Raw genomic sequence first — 23,033 nt, forward strand, 5'->3', positions numbered from 1 at the left:
TCCATGTTATACTAACGAAATAGCTGAAAATAACTCAAGTTCTTTGACTCAGGTTTGTATAGATACACAAAGAGGAGCAGCTGACACTGTTTTTTCTGACGTGAATTGAAAATGTCGCTGTTTTTTACAGTACAGCAAAGAAAATTGGATTTCTTAATACATGAGAAAATGTTCACCATGATATTTTAATTACCACATGGCCAGATATCCACCACACAGCTGTGTAGGACAGCAGATGGGCCTCAATAATATGGTGACCTAGAGAACAAGGACCTGGATGGGAGCCAATTGTGGATTGAACTTTTTAGTCTGTCAACAAACTGATGGGCGACATATTAAAGAAAACATCTTTCGGGACTCGCTGAATGCTACAAGTTGTGGGGAAAATCCAAATGACGGAATTTATTTTGGAAGAATGTTTTCCATCCCTTGCGTAGATATTTGACGTTCCTTTATTTCATCTGTACATGTTGAGTCTGCAAATGCACAGGAAATTTTGGCTATTATAAAGTCAGCAAGTGGTCTGAAAGTGTTATTTTTGGTACTGGTGTTTATAATATTGTTATAGGCTATAAGGGTTCATAAATCCTCAGTGACATTTATCAAAATACATTTCTGATTCCTAGAATATACAATCAGTGGTGATGTATGAAAGGGAATAACTCTCTGATAAGATAATGCTATAGTCCCTTTAAACAAACTCAACCCTGATATGAAATCTTATAAATTGCTGTCATGCAGTGTTGACTGTCTGTAAATGTGGCGATCGCGGCTTTACTTAGTTAGCTTTGCTTTTTACTGATGCCTCAACTCCCAGTGACAAAAAGTAGTCGTCCATCACACTGCTGAACCCTTGAAGCGCAAACCTAATGCATAAACCAATTGCAATCAGCAGAAGGGAGAGATTGGCTCCTTAAATAACTTGGTGTAAACCAATTTTAATTATAACTGTGCAGCATTGCGGGAGAGACGCAGTTTCAACCTCGGGGTCAAGACTGCAACTGAGCCACTGTGGTCCCACTGGCGAGACAGGCGGTTATATAATTAGTACAAGGGGGGGTGTAAATTACAGTGGTGGGGTATTTTAATCAGAGCCAGGGAGAGAAAACACACAGTTTGATTAGGAGATAAAAGGAGGGAGATAACGGTGTTAAGAAGACAGGCTTGCATGCAGGGAGATGCCTGGAATCTTGACGCCGGGTCGACGAAGAAGATGAAAATGTAGGATGTGTAGTGTGTGGGGGGGGGGGGGGGGAGGGATATGCACTGCATCATTTAAATAAAGCCCACTGCATGTAGCTGATGTCATTTCCTAAACACCATAATTGGTCATCAATGACCCTTAAAGCTGCGAAGAATAAAAACACACAAGCACCTTCCCTGAGAGAGCTGAGATGATCCACTGATACCTTATTTATATGCTCGGACTTTACAGCCCCCCCCCACCCCATCCCCCCATCCCCTCTCCTCTTCTCTCTCTGACTCCCTCTCCACGCACACGCACGCACCTGCACAATGATTCCCCCGCTCACTTAAGAGTCGCACCTCTGCTGCTATACCCCCCCCCCCCCACCCCCACCACACCCCAACACCCCCGTGTGCCCCCTCCCTTACCGGACCGGACCGAACACGGGTTAAATCTGTCTCCGGGAGTAACAGAGATAAAAGCAGCGGGAGCGTCGGGAGATCCCCGCACATCATTCTGCCCTTTTTCTTTTGCAGATCTGCGCTCAAAGCTTTCAACCACCCGGCGTTGATTCGACAGAGGAGATTGAAATCAATCGCAATTCATATTATTATTTTTGGTGAGAGGTAAAACTGGCAGCAGCAGCAGCAGCAGCAGCAGCAGCAGCAGCAGCCCCGTTTTGTTAGAGCCAGACCCGTGGGCGTCTGGGCGGCGTCCTGATAGGACGAAGACTTGGCGCTCTACCCACCAACTGCTTCTTCCTAAATTCTCAAGACGTGGCGATAAGAAGTGAGATGTAGAAAACTGATGGCACTGGGTCTGGGCTTCATCTAAAAACGGCCAGAATCTCCCAGCACCACCATCCTCCTCCTCCTCCTCCTCCTCCTCATCCTCCTCCTCCTCCTCCTCCTCCTCTCCCTCTAACCACTGGATGCTTTTTAAGAATCCTTTTTTAGAGACCTAAAAAAGTGTGCAGCGCATGACACATGGTGAATCCCCAAAGCAGGTCCCACACACGGACTGAATGAGTCCATCTTCGGCTGTCGGACGGACTCCCCGAGAGCACGAGACGGGTGCAAACGGACCAAACACACCTTTTTGCGATTCAAAACACCTTCAGCATCTCCGCCGACGGTGTTGTAGCCGAGCCGGGTGAGCCTGACGCCGGGGAACCAGTCGTCTCGCAGGGAGGTAGGCTACAGACGACTTATTACTGTGCCACCTTCGGGTGGGCGCGTTAAAAAGGTGATTACCCGCAACCGACCGACCGACCGCCCATGCGTCGGTACCGCTGACGGCCGCGGAGCCGCGCAGGCGACTGCACCTGTTGTAATCTCCCTAAATGTGTGTGCGTGTACCTACTATGTGTCCACAGCCTGGATAAGATGTGCTTCTTCTTTTTTTCAACAACGCACTTGTGTTTATTTGCGTTCAGCAGCTACCCGACTGTATTTCAACTGCTGCTGGAAATCTCTTTCCAGCTGTTTTTCGTGCGCGTCAGTGCGCGCTGCGTGGGTTTGATCGGTGTGATGGGGTGATTATAGGTCCGCCGCACGCGCGCGCTATCAGTGTAATTACAGTATAATTGTCTCAGCACACAGTGGGACGTACATCACTCCATCAATATACATCATGCTTTGACGCTTTTCGACCTGTTCACGGTGGCAGCTCACGTAGTGTTTTGTTTGTGATAAACGGGGACTGGATGCAGTCAAAAGCCCCGTTGTGTTCATTCTAATTGACAGATGCTATAAAACTTCAAAGCGATACAACGTGATCGCCAAATGTCACCTGCCAGACGTGCATATATATATATATACGGGACCCGCCTGTGCGCGTGAGGAACGCAATGCGTTGTGCATGTTGTTGTTGGAGTACGTGCGTGGCATCGTCCAGTGTGAGTGCGCGCATTCTTGCAGGGTTGAGCGCATGTTTTTGAATATTTTCGTTCTCGGTCGCCACATTCTCAGTGCAATGGGACTGAGAATGTGGAGCCAACTTGGAGCATCGGGCGCTGTGAATTCAGCTGCGCCAGATGCGCGCAGTGTGGCGCCTCGTTGGAGGAGGGGGGGGGGGGGGGGCGGCGGCGACGGTAGGACTCGAGCTCAAGTACCAGAGCTTTCCAATTGGCGTGGCGTGGTCAGGTAGAGCGTGTTGGATGACCCAGGTTGACCTCCGGAAGAAACATCGGTAGGCAAAAAGGTGGGCAACCCGTAGCGCCTGGGTTGAGGACATGTTTTCAGAGTACACTCAGAGAGAGACAGCTGTGTAGAGGCGGCCTGTCTTGGCCCAAGGTGACTCCAAGAGGACGCTGAAAACGTGACATTGGGCAGAGACAGAAAGGACAGTTTATTGGATTTCCATTATTGTTTTTTAATTTTCATTTAGCAGCAAATCTAATTAGAAGCCATCTTATTCTGTCTGTTGAAGAATAGATGGCTTGAACAATTTGTCTTTCTTTCCCTTTGTTGGGCACTGTGGTCTATTTTGACAAATTACAGAGTTGGAGTTCGTCCGGTGCTTTTAATATTATATTTGGCAGGCGGCCAACTGATGAAGAAGAGGGGCTCCAACTGACGTTTTTGTGGCTCAAAGTAAAAAGAGAATTATTTGTTGATTTATCTTGAAGTCCGTCTGGCCAGCTAACACATCCTACCTCAGACGTCCTTGGACAAAGTTAAATCACTGAGCTTTGAGGGTTAAAGCGACTGCGGCAGTAACAGCCATGTCGGGCTAAACACGGCTGTTACCTCTCGCCTCTTCTCTACGTTTGTCTTAATGCATTTCTCTCTGTGGGGACAGAGGGAGGAAGAAACACGATTCTCTTCTCTACATATTCCCCTTCATGTTCCCTCTAGTCTGTGCGTCAATTCGTTCTGATCGCCACGCTGCAGACTTGAAAACTCTGCCCCCTGGGGTGCAGGTGACCCCACAGTTCAAACACTGTCAGCCTGCCCCCTTTCATTTGCTTCTTTCATCCCATTTGCACCCCTCCTCCCTCTACCTTTCTCACCTGTCTGTCTGTCTGTCTGCTACTTCTCTTACTGCTCTCAGGCAGGCAATCGGCTTATCAGATGGAGGTTTTGCGCTGAAGCTTGTCTCTGTCAGCTCTCCTTCATGTCTCTGTGATAAAAGTCCGGTTTTCACATGTAGAAAATAACTCCATCCAAAAATATAGGGGAGAAAAAAAATGAGGGAGTAAAAGAGAGGTAGGAAAAAGGTATAGAATCATAATCTCCCCGCTCCTGAATCTCCTATGACAGAGTGGGTGTTTATGTCAGTGGAACAATAGTGAAAGCATATGGACTGTTTTCTTATATTAATTCAATACCAAATCTCCTCTATGACTCTTTCTTGCACCACAGTTAACGGATGCCCTACACACTTCATGAATCATAGTATAAGGCAGTATAAACCAACCAGTCTCTTCACACCACTGCCAAAGGGAGGAAACACCACTGATACAACTCATATACTACTTACCCAACATCCACAGGTTAACTTGTCGAACAGTCATGACTAATCTATCCACCCAAATTTACATGTATCATTACGACAATTACGTACCCGTACATATACGTTAACTATATCTGCTGCTGCATTATGCACATATCTCCAACATGTTAGTTTAGTGCATGCATGTGTGGATCCATTTTCTCTCTTTGTATTATTTATATATATATAAATATAGCAAGAGGAAAATAGATCCACACATGCATGCACTAAACTAACATGTTGCTTCAAGTCAAATATTCATTTTTTATTTATTTGAGGGTATAATAGAAATACTGCCAATCTCCTCAGTAATGATTGTATTTGCACTTTCAATTATTTTAGGCTTGAAGTTATTGCCCCAATATGTCAATGTTGTTAACCTGCTTCACATAGCACCTTAATTAAAGAGTATTTAAAATATTTTGAGCTTTCAACCATCAGCGATGATTATTAAAAATATGCACATCCAGTGGAAAAGTTAGCAGACTGACTCAATGTCAGCTGCACAGTAACATCTACATAAAGCTGTAACATCAACCACCTCAAGCAGCTGGGACCCGATAATCACGTCGGCAAAACAGATGCATGGTAAATACTTTAAAGGGGACTTATCCTGAACAACTCACTTTCAGTGCTTGTGGACATACATTTGGGGTTCTAGAGTCCCTATCATCCGCTTTCAAGATTACAAAACATTGAACAACCGCTTCTTATGTCACATGTATTTAGAGGAGAGGAGAGGTCCATGTTCCCAGAGAGCGAGACATTTCCACTTCTATCTCTATCTGTCCTGTCTGGCCCCGACGCACTGACAAAATACTCTCGGGATCTCCATCACTTCCTCTGTAACCTTCGGTTAACTCAACAGTTCATCACTTGCTATTGTCAGGAATATTACATGAAGCATATTGCCACGGTTGAACATTACGCAGGGAAAGCCCTCAGAGGGACAACTCCCATGAATCTAAGTAGAGCTTCACGCTGGATGATTGATGCCCTGTTCAGCTCCGAGGTCTCTTGGTGAGGTGTTGGGTGCCAGCGAGGGGTTGAAGGAAAAACAATGGCAAATGACGGGACTTTATTCCTTTTTGTTCCTGGATGCACTCTGATGCTGTTTCATCAGAACAATGAACAACAGTGGAATCTCTGCTGTGAATCCATTGAATTATAATGTGATTACATAATTTGCCACTGTGATTCTGCCACGAGGAGACAGCGGTTTCTCCCAGGAATGAGGATTAGCAGAGTGGAAGGAGCAACGTTCCTCGCAGGAGCTTGTGTTTCTAAAAAAAGGGCTCACGGCCGCGTGGGTAGTCGGGTTTTGAATACACATGCACGCACTGAGACTCAAATCCCTCTCACCTGTAGTTTGTGTAGTTCTCGCTAAAGCAAACAAACATTGAAAGTGTATTTAGATAGTATTTGTGTGTGTGTGTACTTTGCAGGGAGAAGATGCCATTCCACCATGTGCGCGCGGGCCTGCTCTATCCAGACAACTACCTGAGCAGCTCCCTGACGGAGGGCAGCGAAGCCTTCCAGCTCAACAGCATCTCCACGGAGGAGCTGGGGGGTGAGTGTGCTTACGGAGGGTTTCATGCTGTTTCATGGCGGGGCTGCAGAGTGGAGTGTGAGGTACACTAGAAATTCATGTTTCACTGCTGCGACAACGCAGTAACGAAAGACTTGGAAAGACGAAAGAGTCTTGTGAGGAACAGATTTCCATTCAGCCATTTTGTCAGGGCTTGACTCGAGGCATTGGTTTCTAATTATGGCGCTTTTGAACTAAAATCCATCGCAGGACTTGAATACCAGATATCAGACGTGTGGGGCTTGAAATAGGACGTGTATTGTGTTGATATAAGTTTACGGATGGAGTTTTCAAACCATTTGGAATAGAAATTGCAGGAACTTTTTTGGTAAACTGACTATGAAAATAAAACTGCACTTTGATCATTTGAGGTAAAGCACAGCCATGTGTTTTGTCTGTAAACAACCCGAATCGTAGATGAACTCCCCAGTATTGAATGCAGCTTTACACAAGTAAGTTGACAAAAACATCTCAATATGATTACCTTAAAAGGGACTTTTTCTGATACAAAACCCTCATGATTGGAGGAAAACCAAATCACAAAGTGGGTTTTATTTCCGTTGCTCTGGCAATTGATTGTGTCAGCCAAGCAATGAGTGAATACGTGTTTTACATCGGTTGCTTTGGAGGGAAAGAAGTAGCTCTAACCCCGACATCGAGCACGGGCAGAGGCACGCTAGTGCGTTTGTGACTGATGCTGCTTATTTTTGTTAATACAGAATACACGTGGCCTCGTGCAGTTTGCTCGAATGAACTTATGAAGTACTTTGTAGCATAAATCTTTTAATCCAATGTCCCTTGCGTGAAACTCTATTCAACCCAGTTCACTCAAACAGTTGCTTTGGTGAGCTGAAAGCAGATCGGCTACGGTGACGGAAATGTCTTTACATCTTTAGAACGGTTGGTCTTTGTCGGTGAGCTTTTTTCCAAGGGCACCGACGCGGTTAAGATGGTGTGGACCTGTGCAGAGCTATTTGAAATTTCAACTCCAGACATCATGAGGAGGCATTATCCAAATGGACTCTTTGATGTGGACAAAATATCCATGGAGTTGGCTTCCAGCATTTGAAACCTCCTAATCCCACTTCAGAGAGATGCTGGAGGTTGTTCCGCGATCATCTGTTCGCGCAGATAGAAGGCTGGTTAATCACCCCTGTGTTGGATCAGTGCTGTCCTTTTCTCTGCTTTTGAGGCGTTTCATCAATCACAGTGAGAGCAAGTACAGTCCTGAGGGGTTGAATTTATATCAGGCAGGGCCGTATGCTGATACAAACACACAAACACAAACACAACCAGCTTCTTTGTACCCCTACGACTCACTTTGTTTTGAGAGGCTGAAGCCCAATCGCTTCCCTCTGATTCCCACTTTATTTAGTGACAGAGGCAGTGAGTTGCATGTAGTTATCCGCCGTGTGGGATACTTACAATCTTAAATGGGGGCAGGGACTGAACTTTGGCTCTATCGCAGCAGACGTGAAGAGTAAAGACAGTCATAGGAGGCAGATCCGACACTGACTTATTGTCAGGCGTCAATTTTACTGACACAGAGTCTGAGGGAGACAGATAAAGATTGGTCCTGTGTAAACTCAAATTAGAAATCCTTAATCCAGCAGGCGGTTGCTCTTCTAAATTGTTTCTCTACAACGATCTGCACCAGTGGCCAATGCCAACTGAACTCTCTCTCCTGCCCGCTGAAGTAAAGGAAAAAGTCTGGCCTATGAGAAGATGCTTAAGAAAGACATGCAAAGTCTCTCCTGTCCCTGCTGTCTTTATAAAGTCAATACATTTAACCACCTCGACCGCAATCCAAAAAACTCCCCCTGCGCTCAGAAAGAGCAAAGTGATTGACGGGTAATTAGCCAGAGATTGACCAGGGTCTTTTCTTGGAAGGTCCTCAGAGGTTTTGAGTAGAGTAGAGAGATGCCGCATGAGCCGTGTGCGTTTACTGACAATTTCAATTTAGAAGCAAGCTTTTTACGTGGGAGGAGAGAATGATCTTGGCAGTCTGTTGGCAATTGTGCTAGTTGGAGGGACCGATACAATAAGTATATAAAGATGTAAGAGAATCAAGGAAAGAAAGAGAGTGCAGGAAGGGAGAGCAGGGGATCCCTCTGACTGGCTGAGGGAAAAGGATGCCGCACTTCCAGTTAATGGAGAAGCCTGCCATCAGCACTGTCTGCACACCGGCTATAATCTGACTCATCTCATTTACATCACTGGATGACTCAATGTGTAAGACTTTAAGCAATGACAGCTTGTTAAAATCAGAAGAAAAAAACGCGAACCTAAACAGCAAGTTGGTTGGTTACTGAAAGATGTCAGTATTCAAAATAAATGATGTGTCCGGCAGACGGGCTGACACACAATATCGCGTTATGTTGTATGTCTGTTTGTCTTGCAGAGATCCGTGAGGCGTTTCGTGTTTTAGATCGTGATGGGAATGGTTTCATCTCCAAACAGGAGCTGGGTATGGCCATGCGCTCCCTGGGTTACATGCCCAGCGAAGTGGAGCTGGCCATCATCATGCAGAGACTGGACATGGATGGTAAGGCTCCATGAGGACGCACACACGCGGACGCATGCACAAAGCATGCAGGCACGCACAAACACACTGTTACACAAGGCAGTTTAACATACACGGCATATATGTGGCTTAATGTTTGTTGTAGTTGCTGTGTCTATTTCAAAGTATTATATACACGAGAACAATATTTCATTCCATTAAAAGCCGGCTGTATGAATATTCAAATTCTAATGTGCTGTAAATAAACATTTAAAAAAGATAACACAAATGCAATTAATCCCTCTCTTAAAATGCCTTGTGTTACTGTCACCATCAAAATTACCCTGCAAAACAGTCTTTAATCTCCCTTTATAGCAGCAGGTGGACAATTGTCAAAAATCAATTCAACTGGAGACATTGAATGGAGAATCTGTCGGCTGCTGCTCCTTAAACTCCAGCTGTGCTTGTAAATCAACACAGGATTGAAATGACTATGAAGCAGTCTTTAAATCGCAATCAAGCTAGTCAAGCTTTCAACTAGTTCTTGTACGCCTGCTCTTGATTCCATGACTTGTGGAAACTATCAAAGCTAAAAGCCTTTTGCTTTCGCCTCGACGAGTCCCGACCGTCTGAGAGCAGCGCTGCCGTTTGTTCCCAGGGGAATATGTTGTAGGGAAGTATCTCTTTTAAAATCGTCCACCTCTGACTTCTATCCTCTCCATGGCGGCGCTAATAGAGCACTGAAAGCCGTCCCAGCACGATCAGTTCAAGAATGTCAATTACTATCTTCTTGGACAACCTGCACAGTCCTTCAGATGATTCACGTTACTTCATTAAATCCCCACTCTTGCATTATGTACTTATAATACCCCTAAGGTTTAAGGCAAAGTAGTCTTAAATAACAATATTGTATTATGCTAATTTGAAGATTTATTTTTAGGGACTGCTATCATTATTTATTAATAATTTATGTATTGCAAGCTAATGCCTCCTTTTAAAGGTCTGCAATTGCCTCGTCATTTCTTGATCATTTCTGAAACATTTACTACAAACACTATTTGTATAATTTGACACTCACTGTGGGGAAACAGAGGAATTTATTAGAAAGAACACCTCCAATTAAACTCACCTAAATACTATCAAACACTAAATTCTCCTTAGATGTTGAATTGCATGTTTGTCTGTTGACAATTTTCTAATTTTCTCTGTTCATCTTGCCTACTTCACACTAAATGAAAGACTCCCTATGTTACAACAGAAGTTAATTATCATTGATTGGAACTGTATAGATAGTGTCTCTGTCTTTCCGGTTATTAGTGCCAAATTACATGGTTCCACATAAGTGATGTTCTTGGGAAATATTCAGAAATTACAGACCCATAAAATAGAGCATCAAGTAACGTTAAATAACATTGTAAAAGGGTGGAAATATCAATATCAGCGATGCACAGTATAGTATCTGGTGTTTGTGCAGCAGGCCATGAGACATGCTGTGGTGGGGATGTTCATTGAGTATTAATTCCACGGGACGTTGGCTGTTGATTGTTGTCTCTAAACAACATGCAACAGTAGAATACATAATGCAAACACAAGTTGTGTCCCTTGAATCTTAAATTAAAATGTTTCCTGCACTGCAACATAAAAAAACTGTCTATAAACGCCATCTTCAACCACACAGACAGGCACTACTTTGCATATAGGTGCAGACACCCTATTTAAAAGGTGAGGTGGTCTCTATGTGTGTGTGTGTGTGTGTGTGTGTGTGTGTGTGTGTGTGTGTGTGCAGGGGACGGCCAGGTAGATTTTGAGGAGTTCATGACGATACTGGGGCCCAAACTGCTGTCATCTGACAACAGAGAAGGATTTCTGGGCAACACCATTGACAACATCTTCTGGCAGGTGAAAGACAAAACCATCTTGTCCTCCTCTTCCTCCTCTTCCTCTTAACGCTTTAGTTTCTCCTCACTCACAATCCCCATCACGTATGAGTTACATTCTTTACGCAAATACACACACACACACACACACACACACAAACAAATTGCACCCACCATTCTTCTGTTATCGGTTAAAGAAGAAACTTCTTTTCTTCTTTCAACCCAGGATCTCGGATGAAAGGTGTATCTCGCCAGAATTAAGTGTGTTGCTTTTAAATAGTATGTTTGTATGTTTTGGAGTCTGGGTGTGTGCCTGTGTGTGGCAGGGGGCATTTCCATAATAACGATTGTAGCTTCCGTGCTTTCAAGTGTCCGAACTCGTCTCGGTGGTTATTAAGGCTGGCAGCTCATCTGCATGCTTTTCAACAAGCTTGCTTTTATTTTTTTAATTGTTCCACTGGTGAAAATGTGTTGCTCTCAAAGTGCCTTTTTGCCACTTAGGTAAGGCATGCGACAATAATGAAAAGGTTTTCAGTGTGTGTGTGTGTGTGTGTGTGTAGGGAGGAGGGTGAGGATGGCTGGTGGAGCAGACAGCTCTAAGGAAGCAGTTCTCTGCTTTCTTTGAGTCAAATAAGAGGAGAAACGTTTGGAGGGTGACTCACTGAAATGAGGAGGTGTGTTTTAGGTTACAAACACATTTAAATTGCTTTTCATTCTGCAATCGCTTCAGGAAAAAAATATCTTTGCCATACACGATCTTCGGAAATGTAAGATTTTAACATCAACGCAATTTCTTTCCAAGTCGTGGGAAATATTGTGTCACATTTTATAAATAGGACACATTACATCTGAAGGAGGGATGGAGCAAGACGGGCTTCAGTGTGCAAAGATAAAACAGATGAGAATAGAGCGGTAAGATGGACAATATGTTGATGAACAGGGGAGGTGGTGTTGGTTCGGGGGGGTTGAAGGTGCCCCACATATAAGATACAGGAATATGAAGGAGAATCACAAAGGAGGAGAGCGGGAAAGAACGAAGGAAGAGGTACGCGTGCCTGCGATTCATGAAGGTCGCACACAGTGTTCATCCGGGGTTGATTTAAAATATTCAAGCCCCGCGAAGAGAAAGACGGACTAAAAGAAAACAGGTAGAAGGGGAAGGAAAAATGAGGAGTGGAAGAAGAGAGAAAAGCGGGATAGTAGATAGAGGGATAAAGGAAAATGAAAGAATATGGAAGGACAGAGGACAAGGGGTTGAAATGGTGGGAGGAAGTGTGTCTCTGGGGACGGCGAGAGCTGTGTTTTGTGTGTATTTGGTGTTTCTGTTTATGTTTCACAGACCTCAGAGGGAGACAGCAAGAAGGAGAGTCATTATATTAAAAAGAGAAAGATAGAAGAGAAGGGGGCACATCATGGTGGATCATGATGATACGGTTCACAATTGTCCGACGATATGTTGCACAGTGAGATGGAATGGTTTACTTCTTCATAGAAACTGGAGTTGGTAGTTTTTGATTACAATCAAATGTTGTGTGCATTTGTGTGTGTAATACATTTTGTGTGTCCTGGTGATTGCATCCTGCCTGTTCTATTAAGTATACTCAAGAAATATCTGAAAAGAATGTTCTTCTGCAGCATGGTAAGAGTACAAGCTGCAAGGGAGATTTGGATATCTGCTTTGAGAAAACGGTAGATGGTAAATAGAAAAGGAAGCGTCGCAACTGATGTAACAATCCTGTAACAACTATCCTTGAGCCAGGATCTTTCTGGGAGTCTGAAATAAGGTTATCATGAAAGCATAAAGTATAATACCTCACATTCGCTACAATTATATACAGGTGTATAGATATATTATTCATGTAAAGCTACGCCTCCACCAAATGGTTAACTTTCCTCTGAAGCTCACAAATAAAGGGAGATATTACTCCCAGCAGGTTAGCGATAATCCTGTTTCCACTGCTAAACTAGGTTCACCGTTCTCTGGGCTGTATCCGCAATGGTATCTTCGGTATATTTCGATTTTGATTTTACTTTATCATGTTTGTGCATTCAGTAAACCTTCAGTGGCTAGCGTAGCACAGACGTGCTAACACTTGTTAATGATGTTGATCAAAAAGCATACTTTGCAAAGGATTTTATGTAGAAACCTAGTGTTTTAGAACTGTGGCATATATCTTCTTTTACGCAACGTGCGGCCATAACAAGCTTGAAATCCACAAAACAAACCTGAAAATGTAGAACATCTGAAACGCCATGATAATCTATGGGCTAGCCTGTTTGCTGTCACTGAAAGGGCTTTTCTGCCATTAGCAGGCTCCAATTTTTACATTATGGAAAGGACCCTAAAGAGAAATAAAACAAATTAATATTTCACTTGATTCAGTCTGTCCGTTATTGTGCCTTAAAGAATTCTCATTCTGAAAACTGCATCGCAACTACATTCCCGACAATGACAATGAGCAGAGAATGAAGTTGCTCTCCCTTTCCGCGTGTTCTAATCACAGTTTCTCCTTAATGGACGTGCACGTCAGTGTCCCCCACTTCGCCACTATCATTCAGCACTTACAGCTGATAACAGCGCCCAGAGTTGTTTACACCATTAGCACTTTTAGCTGCTGGCCGCCGGCTCATCGTTCATTTATTGAGAACTGTTGAGAGGCAATCCCAGCCCGATCTTGGTTCTGGCACCCTCAAGCGCTTGAAAAACCTACCATGTCATTTATTTGGGCTTAAACCAGTCTTTCCAAGCAGCCAATTATGTCCTTTCATCTCTGCAGTGTGAAAATAGAACAGCAGACTGAACATCCACTCTGCACACATTTGTGTCAAACGTCACGTTACCAATGTTAAAGGGGACATATTTATGAAAATTCCACTTGGAGAGTGCTTCTACACGTTAATGTGGCTTTCTAACCGCCAAACGCTGGAGAAAAACTCACCACTACCGTTTGCATCTATTGCCACAGGATGCAGGATGCAGGGTTTAGACCAGCATTGCCAAATTTCGAGGGAAAAACAATATGTAAGAACCGCGTTTTGATGGACAGTTTCATCCAAACTTACCTCAGGTGTAATTCATTTAACAACTACAGCGAGTGGGATAGAACTTCTTCCACCTTTAGAGTGTAACGTTTTGCATTTAATCACATTTAATTGGCACTGGTGTTATTTCTGTGGATCTAATTAATCTATTATTTATCTTTTGATTGACTATTACCTCTGCTTACTTTGTGAAGAATAACTTATCTCACGTGCAATGTTATACTCAGATCTGTCCCCAATTTTTGCATTTGTGCACATGCAGTTAAGGAGATGATTAAATATTTGTGTAGACATAAACTTTACTTGCATCTTAACCCTGACAGCACTGCCGCGATCAAGACAAATAAGACAAAGGGAGCACAGATAAAAGAAACAATGAGAAGACGTTCTTCTGACTGATGTGTCCTTGAGCATGTGACCCGTCTCTGTCCGCCGAGGGCAAAATTTAGGGCCGAACAAATGACTGTGAGAGAGTTGGACATTATTTCTAGTTTTTCAACAGTGTCTTATTATTATTAACTAGTTTTGTGATTACATTTTACCATCATCTTTTAAACTACCCCCCCCCCCACCGTTTTATCCAATCCCAATACCTCATTTATGTATCTGATAACGGGCCGTAAAACCGACTGCTGGTTGCAGGCATGCAAAATACATGAAAATACAAACAGTGGTTAGTGGTTGGCCGATTTGAGTTGATATGAATGTGGTTTTTTTTTGTTAACTCCCACAGCTCCAGGGGAGGGTGGTTTGCTAGTCAACTTTGGGCTGGGCCCGACATGAGACTTACAGTGAGGTTAAACCCATGGGGAGATTTTCTTTTTATAAATGTGTTGCAATCAAGAGCTGTGGTGAGTCTGCATCCATCGGGATATGAACCTTCTGTTGTGTGGTATCTTTGGCCAGGCCCCTATTGGCCGAGAGAGCTCTCAAGGCACAACACATTCTGAGTGTTTGTCTTAAAACTTCAAATATCCCTCACTGCAAAATGAATAAACGAGAGTAGAATATAGAGGTGACCTTTTGATGCTGCTGCAGTGTCTTGTTGATGTTTTCTCCATGGCTACTGATTTAATTTGTATTATTACTGTATCTTGTGTTTTTCATTCTAGAATGTTCTATTTTGTCTCTCTTTCCTCTTATCTTTATTTCATCATTTGTGTATTTTTCCCTGTTTTGTGTGTGAAGCACTTTGACCTACATACAGTGCATAAAAGGTACTATGCAAATAAAGTTCATTGTTTTATTTTTGTAATTAACTCATTTACTTCATTCAATGAAAGACAGGCAAACTCTCTCTATGTCTATGCATCCCTTTATAGTGACTGTGTGGGGGGGGGCATGTGTGTGGGTGTGAGCCGTGAGTTAAATTATTAAAAGGTGGCTGTTCCAGTGCTGTTTTTTTTTCAGTGCCTCAAATGTGGAATATTTTGCTTCAGATTACATTTCATCACATCAAATTGTGACTAATAATAACTTTTCTGACCTGAAATGTTATACTAAGGTCTCTCCTCTTTATTTGTCTGTATTTGTGCACATACAGTCTATTTTTGGCCAAAGCACTTTAGTTCAAAATGAGAGGAAAAACCTTCGTTGAACTTGAAGATGCAACATGACCCTGGCAGCACTGCTGCAGTCTACAGAATACAGATAAGAAAAATGAGACAAAGGGAGTGCATAATAAAGTATTAATGCTTGCAGGTTGTCCACCTGGGTGACATTTTAGAGAGGGGTCACAAGACAGAGCAGGTGGACAACTGGCAATACAAGCTTGTTTGGTACCCGGGCTCGACGGATTAGACGGGAGGGACTGAGGGAAAGCACCTGTTGTTCTGATTGACGTGTCCTGGCTCCTTCAGTATGTCGCTGGTCACTGGTCGCCAAGGGCAAAAAGCCTCATTGAGACTCTAGGGGAGGGGAGGGGCAAAAGACTATGTGACTGAGTGTGTTTATATTGTTTGCATGTTACTTTGTATGTTATTCATATTTTTCCGCAGCATTATTCCTGATCCTTTCCCAATATCTCATTAATGTTTCTGATCATGTGCCCTGTTAACGTAGCGGTCAGCGACCCGCCTCTACCATTCTGGAAACCTGGTGTTTATGGCGAGAGACGACAACCAGCCTCGTGATACTTTAGTTTTAGTGCGGAAAGTAGCCAAAAGAGCGTTGTCAGGACAACCGCTGGCGACGCTCTCTGTGGCTATCCTTTGCACACCCGGTATCACTCTGTTGGTTGTAACAAGTAGCGGCCCCGCTGTGGCTTTTTCCCCAGTAGACGGACAGACAGGAACATTGCACATCCTCTGTGCGCCTGCTCTGAGCCGTCCTGCTGTCTGTCCTTCGGCTTCAGTCCAAACCGTTGTTCCTCCTTTTCCATTCAGCGCAGACAGCTCTGCCAAGAAAGGCAGCGGATCAGGCAGCTCAGGCAGCTCAGGCCTTCAAACGGTTGCCCTGGAGGGCCTCGCGTGTGTGTCACAGCAGTTACATGGCCAATCAGTGTTTTTTTTAGATATAATCACACATGCAAAATAATTGTTTAAAAATATCTTTAAAATTATCATTGAAAATGTAAGCAGATTTTGACAACCGCAAGCAACAATTAGATTGGGGATTTTGGAAAAGGTGCACACAATTTATGATGCGACCCCTTTTTACCATGTTTTCATGTTTTCTGGTTCTGAAGACTTTTCTGTCTTCATCTTCTGTCACTTTTGCATGTTTGCTATTCAAAAAGCCCTTTGAAAGCAAAAATAAAAAGGTAATTTTGATTTGATCCCAGTTTGTTGAATTGAGAATACGATTGATTTCAGGCTCTTTAGTTACCAAATAGTGTTCTGCATACGACAGAGGGAAGAGTAGACAAAACATGCATCCAAATCTGTACATCTACAAATGAAATGATTTTTCTATAAACTGCATATTAATTTTTTTGAACGAATGTTTCGTGTTTGTGCATGTGTGTTCATCCATAGGCTTGTTCTCATAATTGCAGTGTGAATCACATGGAAAAGTACAATAAATGATAGCAATTGCTATTTATAATTTAATATTAATAAAAATATTTGCCATACTTTCTGACTGCACAATGCACACAGAAGCCAATGTATGCAAAATGCGCTCAAAAAACTCACTCAGTATTCGAGTCTCAATAAGTGATTGTCTCGCATTTTGAGCTGACTGGTACACTTTCTAACCTCTCATCAGCTGTTTTTCCTTTGGTAAACAACATCTGCCTATGGTGGCTGAGCATTCAATATGCAGTTTTAGGGGTTTCGCCAGCATAAAAATGCAGCATCTTTGTTGAAATGAGCATCTCATCACCATCGCAACTAAACTTTACTTCCATAGTCTCCATCTGTGTCTCCCACTACTTCCTCTCATTTGCTTTGACCTCACCATACTTTCCTATTTTCATCTCACAGTACTGTCTTTTTCTTTCTTTCTCTCGATAAAATACCCCCGATTGACTTTGTGTTCGCATCGCCTGCCCCAGTATGTCCATCTGTTGTGCTAAACCAAGCGACTGATTGTATTTGAGACTGTCACCGAGGTAAATAATCTTCAAATAGATGCCAGTGGGTTTGAGGATGGCATAAGCAAGTGAGCCTGTGGGTTGTAGTGTGTATCAGCTGGGGGTTGCACAGGAAGAACATGATTTTTCGGAATGGCAGACAGGGAACAAGACGGAGGCCAAGATTCAAATTTTGTGTCAAAGATTGGTCAATCCCATTAGTATGTAACCACTTAAGGGAGGCAAATGTGCCTGAATTTCCGTTGCCACTGATGCATCCATTAAACTAGTAGTGCTTGCACACACACACACACACACACACACACACTGGTTTGCATACTGATTCAGTCACCCACAAAGCTGTAGCACCTCGAATGATGCACAGGCATCATGCTGCCATTACATTACAACTGACACCTTCCCGACTCACCATACTGTACCTGCAAATTACACATTTGGGCAACAAGACACAAACTCATTCATTGCATCAATTCGTGTGGCTTACACACCTCACTCTTATCTTCTACATCTATCTGCCCTCGTAGAGCTTGTGGATGACTGTGCCTCTGCATTGATCCCCCCCCTTGCAGTTTGACATGCAGCAGCTGTCTCTTGATGAGCTGAAGCAGGTGCTCTTCCACGCCTTCAGGGACCACCTGACAATGAAGGACATAGAGAACATCATCATCACCGAGGAGGAGAGCCTAAATGAAACAGGAAACTGCCCTGAGTATGAAGGAGGTGAGGGAGCTGTTTTCATGGATGAACATTACATTGCTTTACCTTTATTTAGATATATCAGGTATCTACTTGTAGAAAAGAAGTTTGCACTGTAATTAATACTGAGGTAATTAAACATAACCACGAATGTTTACATTTGTTTAGATCTAAAACGTTATCCTAAAATGGAAAATAAGCACTCGGCCGGGGGGGATTTTTGCTTCAACTAAAAATGCTTTCCATGGGGCAAATATGTTATTGGTTATGGCAAAACTAAATACATTGCAAGACATCGGCTGACATGACTAATCACAACTCACACCTCGAAGCAGAGTTGTAATTGTGAGAGCGTAAGCACGCACAGCAACAGTATTGCAACTTGTTTCGAAGTTTTAGTTCAGAAAGAAAAAGGTTAAGTACACTTTTAATACTTTTTACGTCACATTCTTTGAAATAACTTATCTAAATCATGCTTCAAAAAATTCAAGGTGAGATTTGTCATTTTTAATCTGCTGCTCTACCAACATGAATATCCATCAAAAAGGTTTCATCCGCAACGGGGTGAAAAAACAAAATAGATTAGTCTCAAGGTAATTCATATATTTAGTTGAATTTTAAAGTCAGTGTTTGAGAGCAAAACAAATACACAAAAGCCCCTTTTTCTTAAGTAAAACCAATTTATGCTGCTTTCGGGGGGTGTAAACCTAAATCTGACCTAGTTTCAGTTACAGCAAGAAATTGCCTTCCTGCTGCAAAACATCCACAAGTCAAACAGTAAAAAAGTAAAGACAGATCGAACCGGCCAGAAAAGCAGCAGATTCTTAATTAGTGAATCCATTGGGTACCGGCCTACAGTCTCTGGGAAACCTAAAGAGAGACAGCTGGGAGGAGCGGGAGAAACTTAGCAGAGAAGGGACAGTGAGGGATGAAATAAGAGGCTAAAGAAGGGATCAGGGAATTGCTGGCTCTGCATTCTCTATTACAAAGTTTTGGGTGTTGAGGGAAGGAGTTAGTGAGAGGAAACCGCTGAAAGGCTTTGAAAGAAGAGAAGCATAAAGAGGAAGCGTAAAGATAAAGAGGTAAAGAGCCTCTCTGCTAAGTAACAGCTGAATTACTCCCTACATTTAACCCTCTTCCCACATCCTCAACTTCCCTCTTAAATGCTTCCTCCCCATCGTCCGTCGGGACCTGTACGACTTTCACAGTCCCTCTTAGATCCCCGACTCAAAGCTCTGAGTTGATTTATTGATGCGGTGTGTGATCTAACAAACTGAGACAAGGAGGCTGACAGGGAGAAACATTTTGGTTCTTGCACTTGCTGTTTTGGTGACACTCTGCTCCTCTTTCCTGAGATTGTGTCTTTGTGGGTGGGGGGGGCTGACTTTTTCCTCCTGCAGATAGATCGAAAGTGCATCTTATTATGTTAAAATGTATTCCCCATTCATCACAAGGTTCATTTACCAAATATTTCAAAGCTGTTTGCTGTATGTATGTATATATCATTTTAGCTTTGATAATGTGGTTATTAGCTGTTTGTGTCTGGTTGGGAAATCATGACCCCCAAACACTGTTAAAGGATGGTCACTAATATGAAATCTACTTGGCTTTATCCAATAAATCTGCCTATCAGCACCTTTTAAAGTACACAAATTAATACGTTGCAACTTGTCTGTTTAATCCAAAAACAAGTGTCAAATCAGCTTATTATTTCCTGGACTGTTTCTAGTGACGTCTTGGAGTCTCTCTATCGTTTTTTCTGTTCAAATTAAATATGTGAAACATGCTTTCTTACTAAATGGCCATTGGTTTGTTCTTGTAGGCAGATTTATTTCCACGTTTAGAGAGAGCCAGACTAGCTCGTTCAATTGATTTACTAATGGAGGCACAAACTGGGGATAAAGACGAACAAGTATACACTTTCTCTCTCTCTTATCTCTTTTTTCGTTCACTCCCCTCAGTCCATCCTAAGAAGAAGAATCGACAGACGTGTGTCAGGAAAAGCCTGATCTGCGCCTTCGCCATGGCTTTCATCATCAGTGTCATGCTCATCGCAGCCAATCAGATGCTGCGGAACGGCATGGAGTGACCGATTGCACTGTGAGCGCGGGGAGTCACGACCTCACACCTTGTCTTTGTAGCCAAAGCAGGAGCAGCCACAACCCCGAGCACTTCTCTAAACAATCAGTTGAGTTGTTTTGTTTGTTTAATTTGACCTTAACTTATTGAAGCAGTAGACGTGAGTGATATGAAGAGAGGTATATGTGTTTTGCACTGAAGATGTCACCATGTGGACACACGAGGAAGAAGTGGGAAATAATTATGTTTTTATATATAAACTGTGAAAATTAATCGAGCATATTATTTTGACCGCCTTTTAAATTTGATTTTCGAGTAACCGAAAATGTTCATAAGGTGCTATGAGCCGTTCCTTATTTCAAAATCAAATTTATTATGGACAACGGCATATTTACAATAGAGAAGTAGCGCTGAATGTGAGTGAATGTTGGTGCTGAATGTTGGTCAGAGTATTTGAATGTACATTAAATCACTCACATCTCATATAGTAACGTATAAACATAACTCCTTATGTGGAGAATTGACTCACTCGACTCAGTCCACTAATCTTGGGGCACAGAAGTCTTTCTGTAGATCTAAAAGGAGCACAACTCAACCCTCAGTGGGGGATCAGTTCAGGACCATCACTGTCCGCTCGTCTGTGCTATTAAGTCTTGACATTGATTGATTGATTAATCCCTCAACGTGTGTGTGTGCGTGTGTGAGTGTGAGAGAGAGAGAGAGAAAGTACATGATGTAAGCTCAGGCACTCTGAGAGGTTAAAAATGTATCAAAGTAGAGCTCTGTTTTTGGCTATTAGTTTGACCAGTTAGATTATAATATTGTTGATAATGTGTTAATAGAAAATATTTCCCCTCAGCATCTCATGTTGCCAAACTGTGGTAAATATAAACCGCACAAAAAGCATGCCAGTTTATATACTGCCATATCAAACTACACTAACTCCCATGGATTTCACTGTATATATATATAATGTAGTACTTGTGTGTGTTTCTTTTTTTTTCAAGCAGAATGTATGAAGGGTAGAAACTAGTGAGATAATTCAGGGATGTACAGCAGAGCTTTGCCGTGCTGTACGAGCAGCTGTTTTCTTAGAAAAGGTTGCAGTCTAGTGGTTAAAATGAGATTTGCATCGAAAACACTTGAACAACCACGTTTACGTGTAGAACAACGCCGGTGTATTCGAGCTCGGGTTTTGTGTTGTGCCATTTATCACTGGAGCCCTTTCGGTCTGTGTGTGGGTGGACATTCACCATTTCTAGTGGCCAAACAAACAAACAGTTTTCCCCCCACAACCAAAATGTGGCCGTCGTACCAGTTGGTACAGCTCGGGATCGGATGCGAGACGGAGGTGACTGCTGCAGTTGGTGTGATAGGATGTGTTGGCTCTGGCGTCGTAGCTGGGTGTTATAGTCTAGACCTGATAGCACTGCCATTTTAGAAAGCGCATAGTGGTGACAACATTTCAGAAACACCTTGTAGGAGTTTAACGATCACGTTCCTCCTCTTCTGTCGTGCCGATGATGTTGATCATGCCAGGGACGCCTGGAGGTGGGGGATTGGGAAACTCCATTGTTTATCTACTGACATTGTAATGTCATTTTCATATTCCGGTAATGTTTTCCAAAAATGTCACGACTGAGAATACGTTTTTATCAAACACATTTAAAGAGTCAGTGGAACACAGAACTTTACCGTGAAGATAATTTCTATGATTTTATACGTGATTATTTTGTGATATCAATAGATACCGTGAACATATTTTCATTAATGTTGTGAGAATTATTTCTACACGGTCCAATGTTGATGCCATCTTTGAAATACACTGTTAGTTTATACGGATTGCAACATCATGTGTCATAATAACAGCAACATGTGGATTCCTAAATCGCACGGTGCTCCCATGATTGGATCTGATACCTTGAAGCCATTATTTATTCTTCTGTCTGATGATAACCAAACTAATATATTTCAATCGTACCAATGTGCAGCCATGTGAGTTTATACGCTGTCCGGGTAAGACAAAACGTAAAGAGAGGGCTTTCTCTGGAAACTAAAATATTGCTTTGTAAAATCAAATATCACAGCAAAAAAAGTCTCTTCATGCTGTAAATCAGTATGCATGTTGTTTAGATTTTCACGTCCTTGAACAACAGGGTAATCCATTTATTCTTTCTTTACTGTGGCACTGCCCTGTGTTGTACCACTCCCACAGATTTGACTTTCCAGTTGATTCCGTAATAGCCATTTCCTTTCTCAAATTTATACCAGCTATTAATCAAATCGGAGTGAAGGAGAGGGCATTTTTATAAATATGCAAATACAAGGTCACATCGTCATCGTCCCTGTTTCTCGTCCTCTGGGTTAGAAGACTGTTGGCCTCACTGTGGGTGGTTAAAACTGACATTGGTGTGTTTTAGTCACATTAGTTTTTATTGAACGGTCTCACTGCCTCACTGTCCTGTATAAACTGCTGTGTGACGTACGCTCCACTAATCCCCGTCAGTCAGTTTGTGTCTTTGATATTGTCAGCACATTTGGCATTTGACCAACGGATTTGGTCCTTTTGAAACCAGCATAGACCACTTTATCTTTACCCTTCTGTAATAACTGTTACTATCAGACACCCTTGCCTGGCTGTGCAAGGGGAACTTATTTGAAAAACCTTTCATCAACACTTTTGAAGTTTACATTATGATACTGTACATCTTTAACATGACGGAATGGGTTGATGATTTTCATGTTTTTGACAGTTGCTTTGGTGATATGTTTTTACCAAAACATGTTTTTACCTTGTAGATTATGTAGAGATAAAACTAAACACAGATATGTTATACAACACTGGCATGCTGCTTTGAAAAGGAGAAAGAAAACAGCAATAGTTGCCAACCAAATGGATATTTAAAAATGCAAATAACAAGTTTAAACTGTTTAATCTAAAAGAAATATATCCATATATGTTTATGCAATAAAACCTTGTTTTTATAGACATAAAAAGCATCTGTATTTATTTCTGAGAGATTTTTATGCAC

The 23,033-nt window shown here is 42.5% G+C and overlaps 1 protein-coding gene across 1 annotated transcript; it reads left to right on the plus strand.

The window, feature by feature from the left end:
* Positions 1 to 1,894: 1,894 nt before the first annotated feature.
* LOC120821818 (calcium-binding protein 8) lies at positions 1,895 to 22,998 on the plus strand. Its single transcript, XM_040180846.2, has 6 exons — positions 1,895 to 2,377; positions 6,127 to 6,251; positions 8,671 to 8,814; positions 10,559 to 10,671; positions 17,796 to 17,946; positions 19,884 to 22,998. The coding sequence occupies exons 2-6, from the start codon at positions 6,134 to 6,136 to the stop codon at positions 20,009 to 20,011; spliced, it is 654 nt and encodes a 217-aa protein (XP_040036780.1). The 5' UTR covers positions 1,895 to 2,377; positions 6,127 to 6,133; the 3' UTR covers positions 20,012 to 22,998.
* The last annotated feature ends 35 nt before the right edge of the window (positions 22,999 to 23,033 follow it).

Source organism: Gasterosteus aculeatus, chromosome 7 (genome assembly GCF_964276395.1).
Source record: "Gasterosteus aculeatus chromosome 7, fGasAcu3.hap1.1, whole genome shotgun sequence".
Classification (NCBI taxonomy): domain Eukaryota; kingdom Metazoa; phylum Chordata; class Actinopteri; order Perciformes; family Gasterosteidae; genus Gasterosteus; species Gasterosteus aculeatus.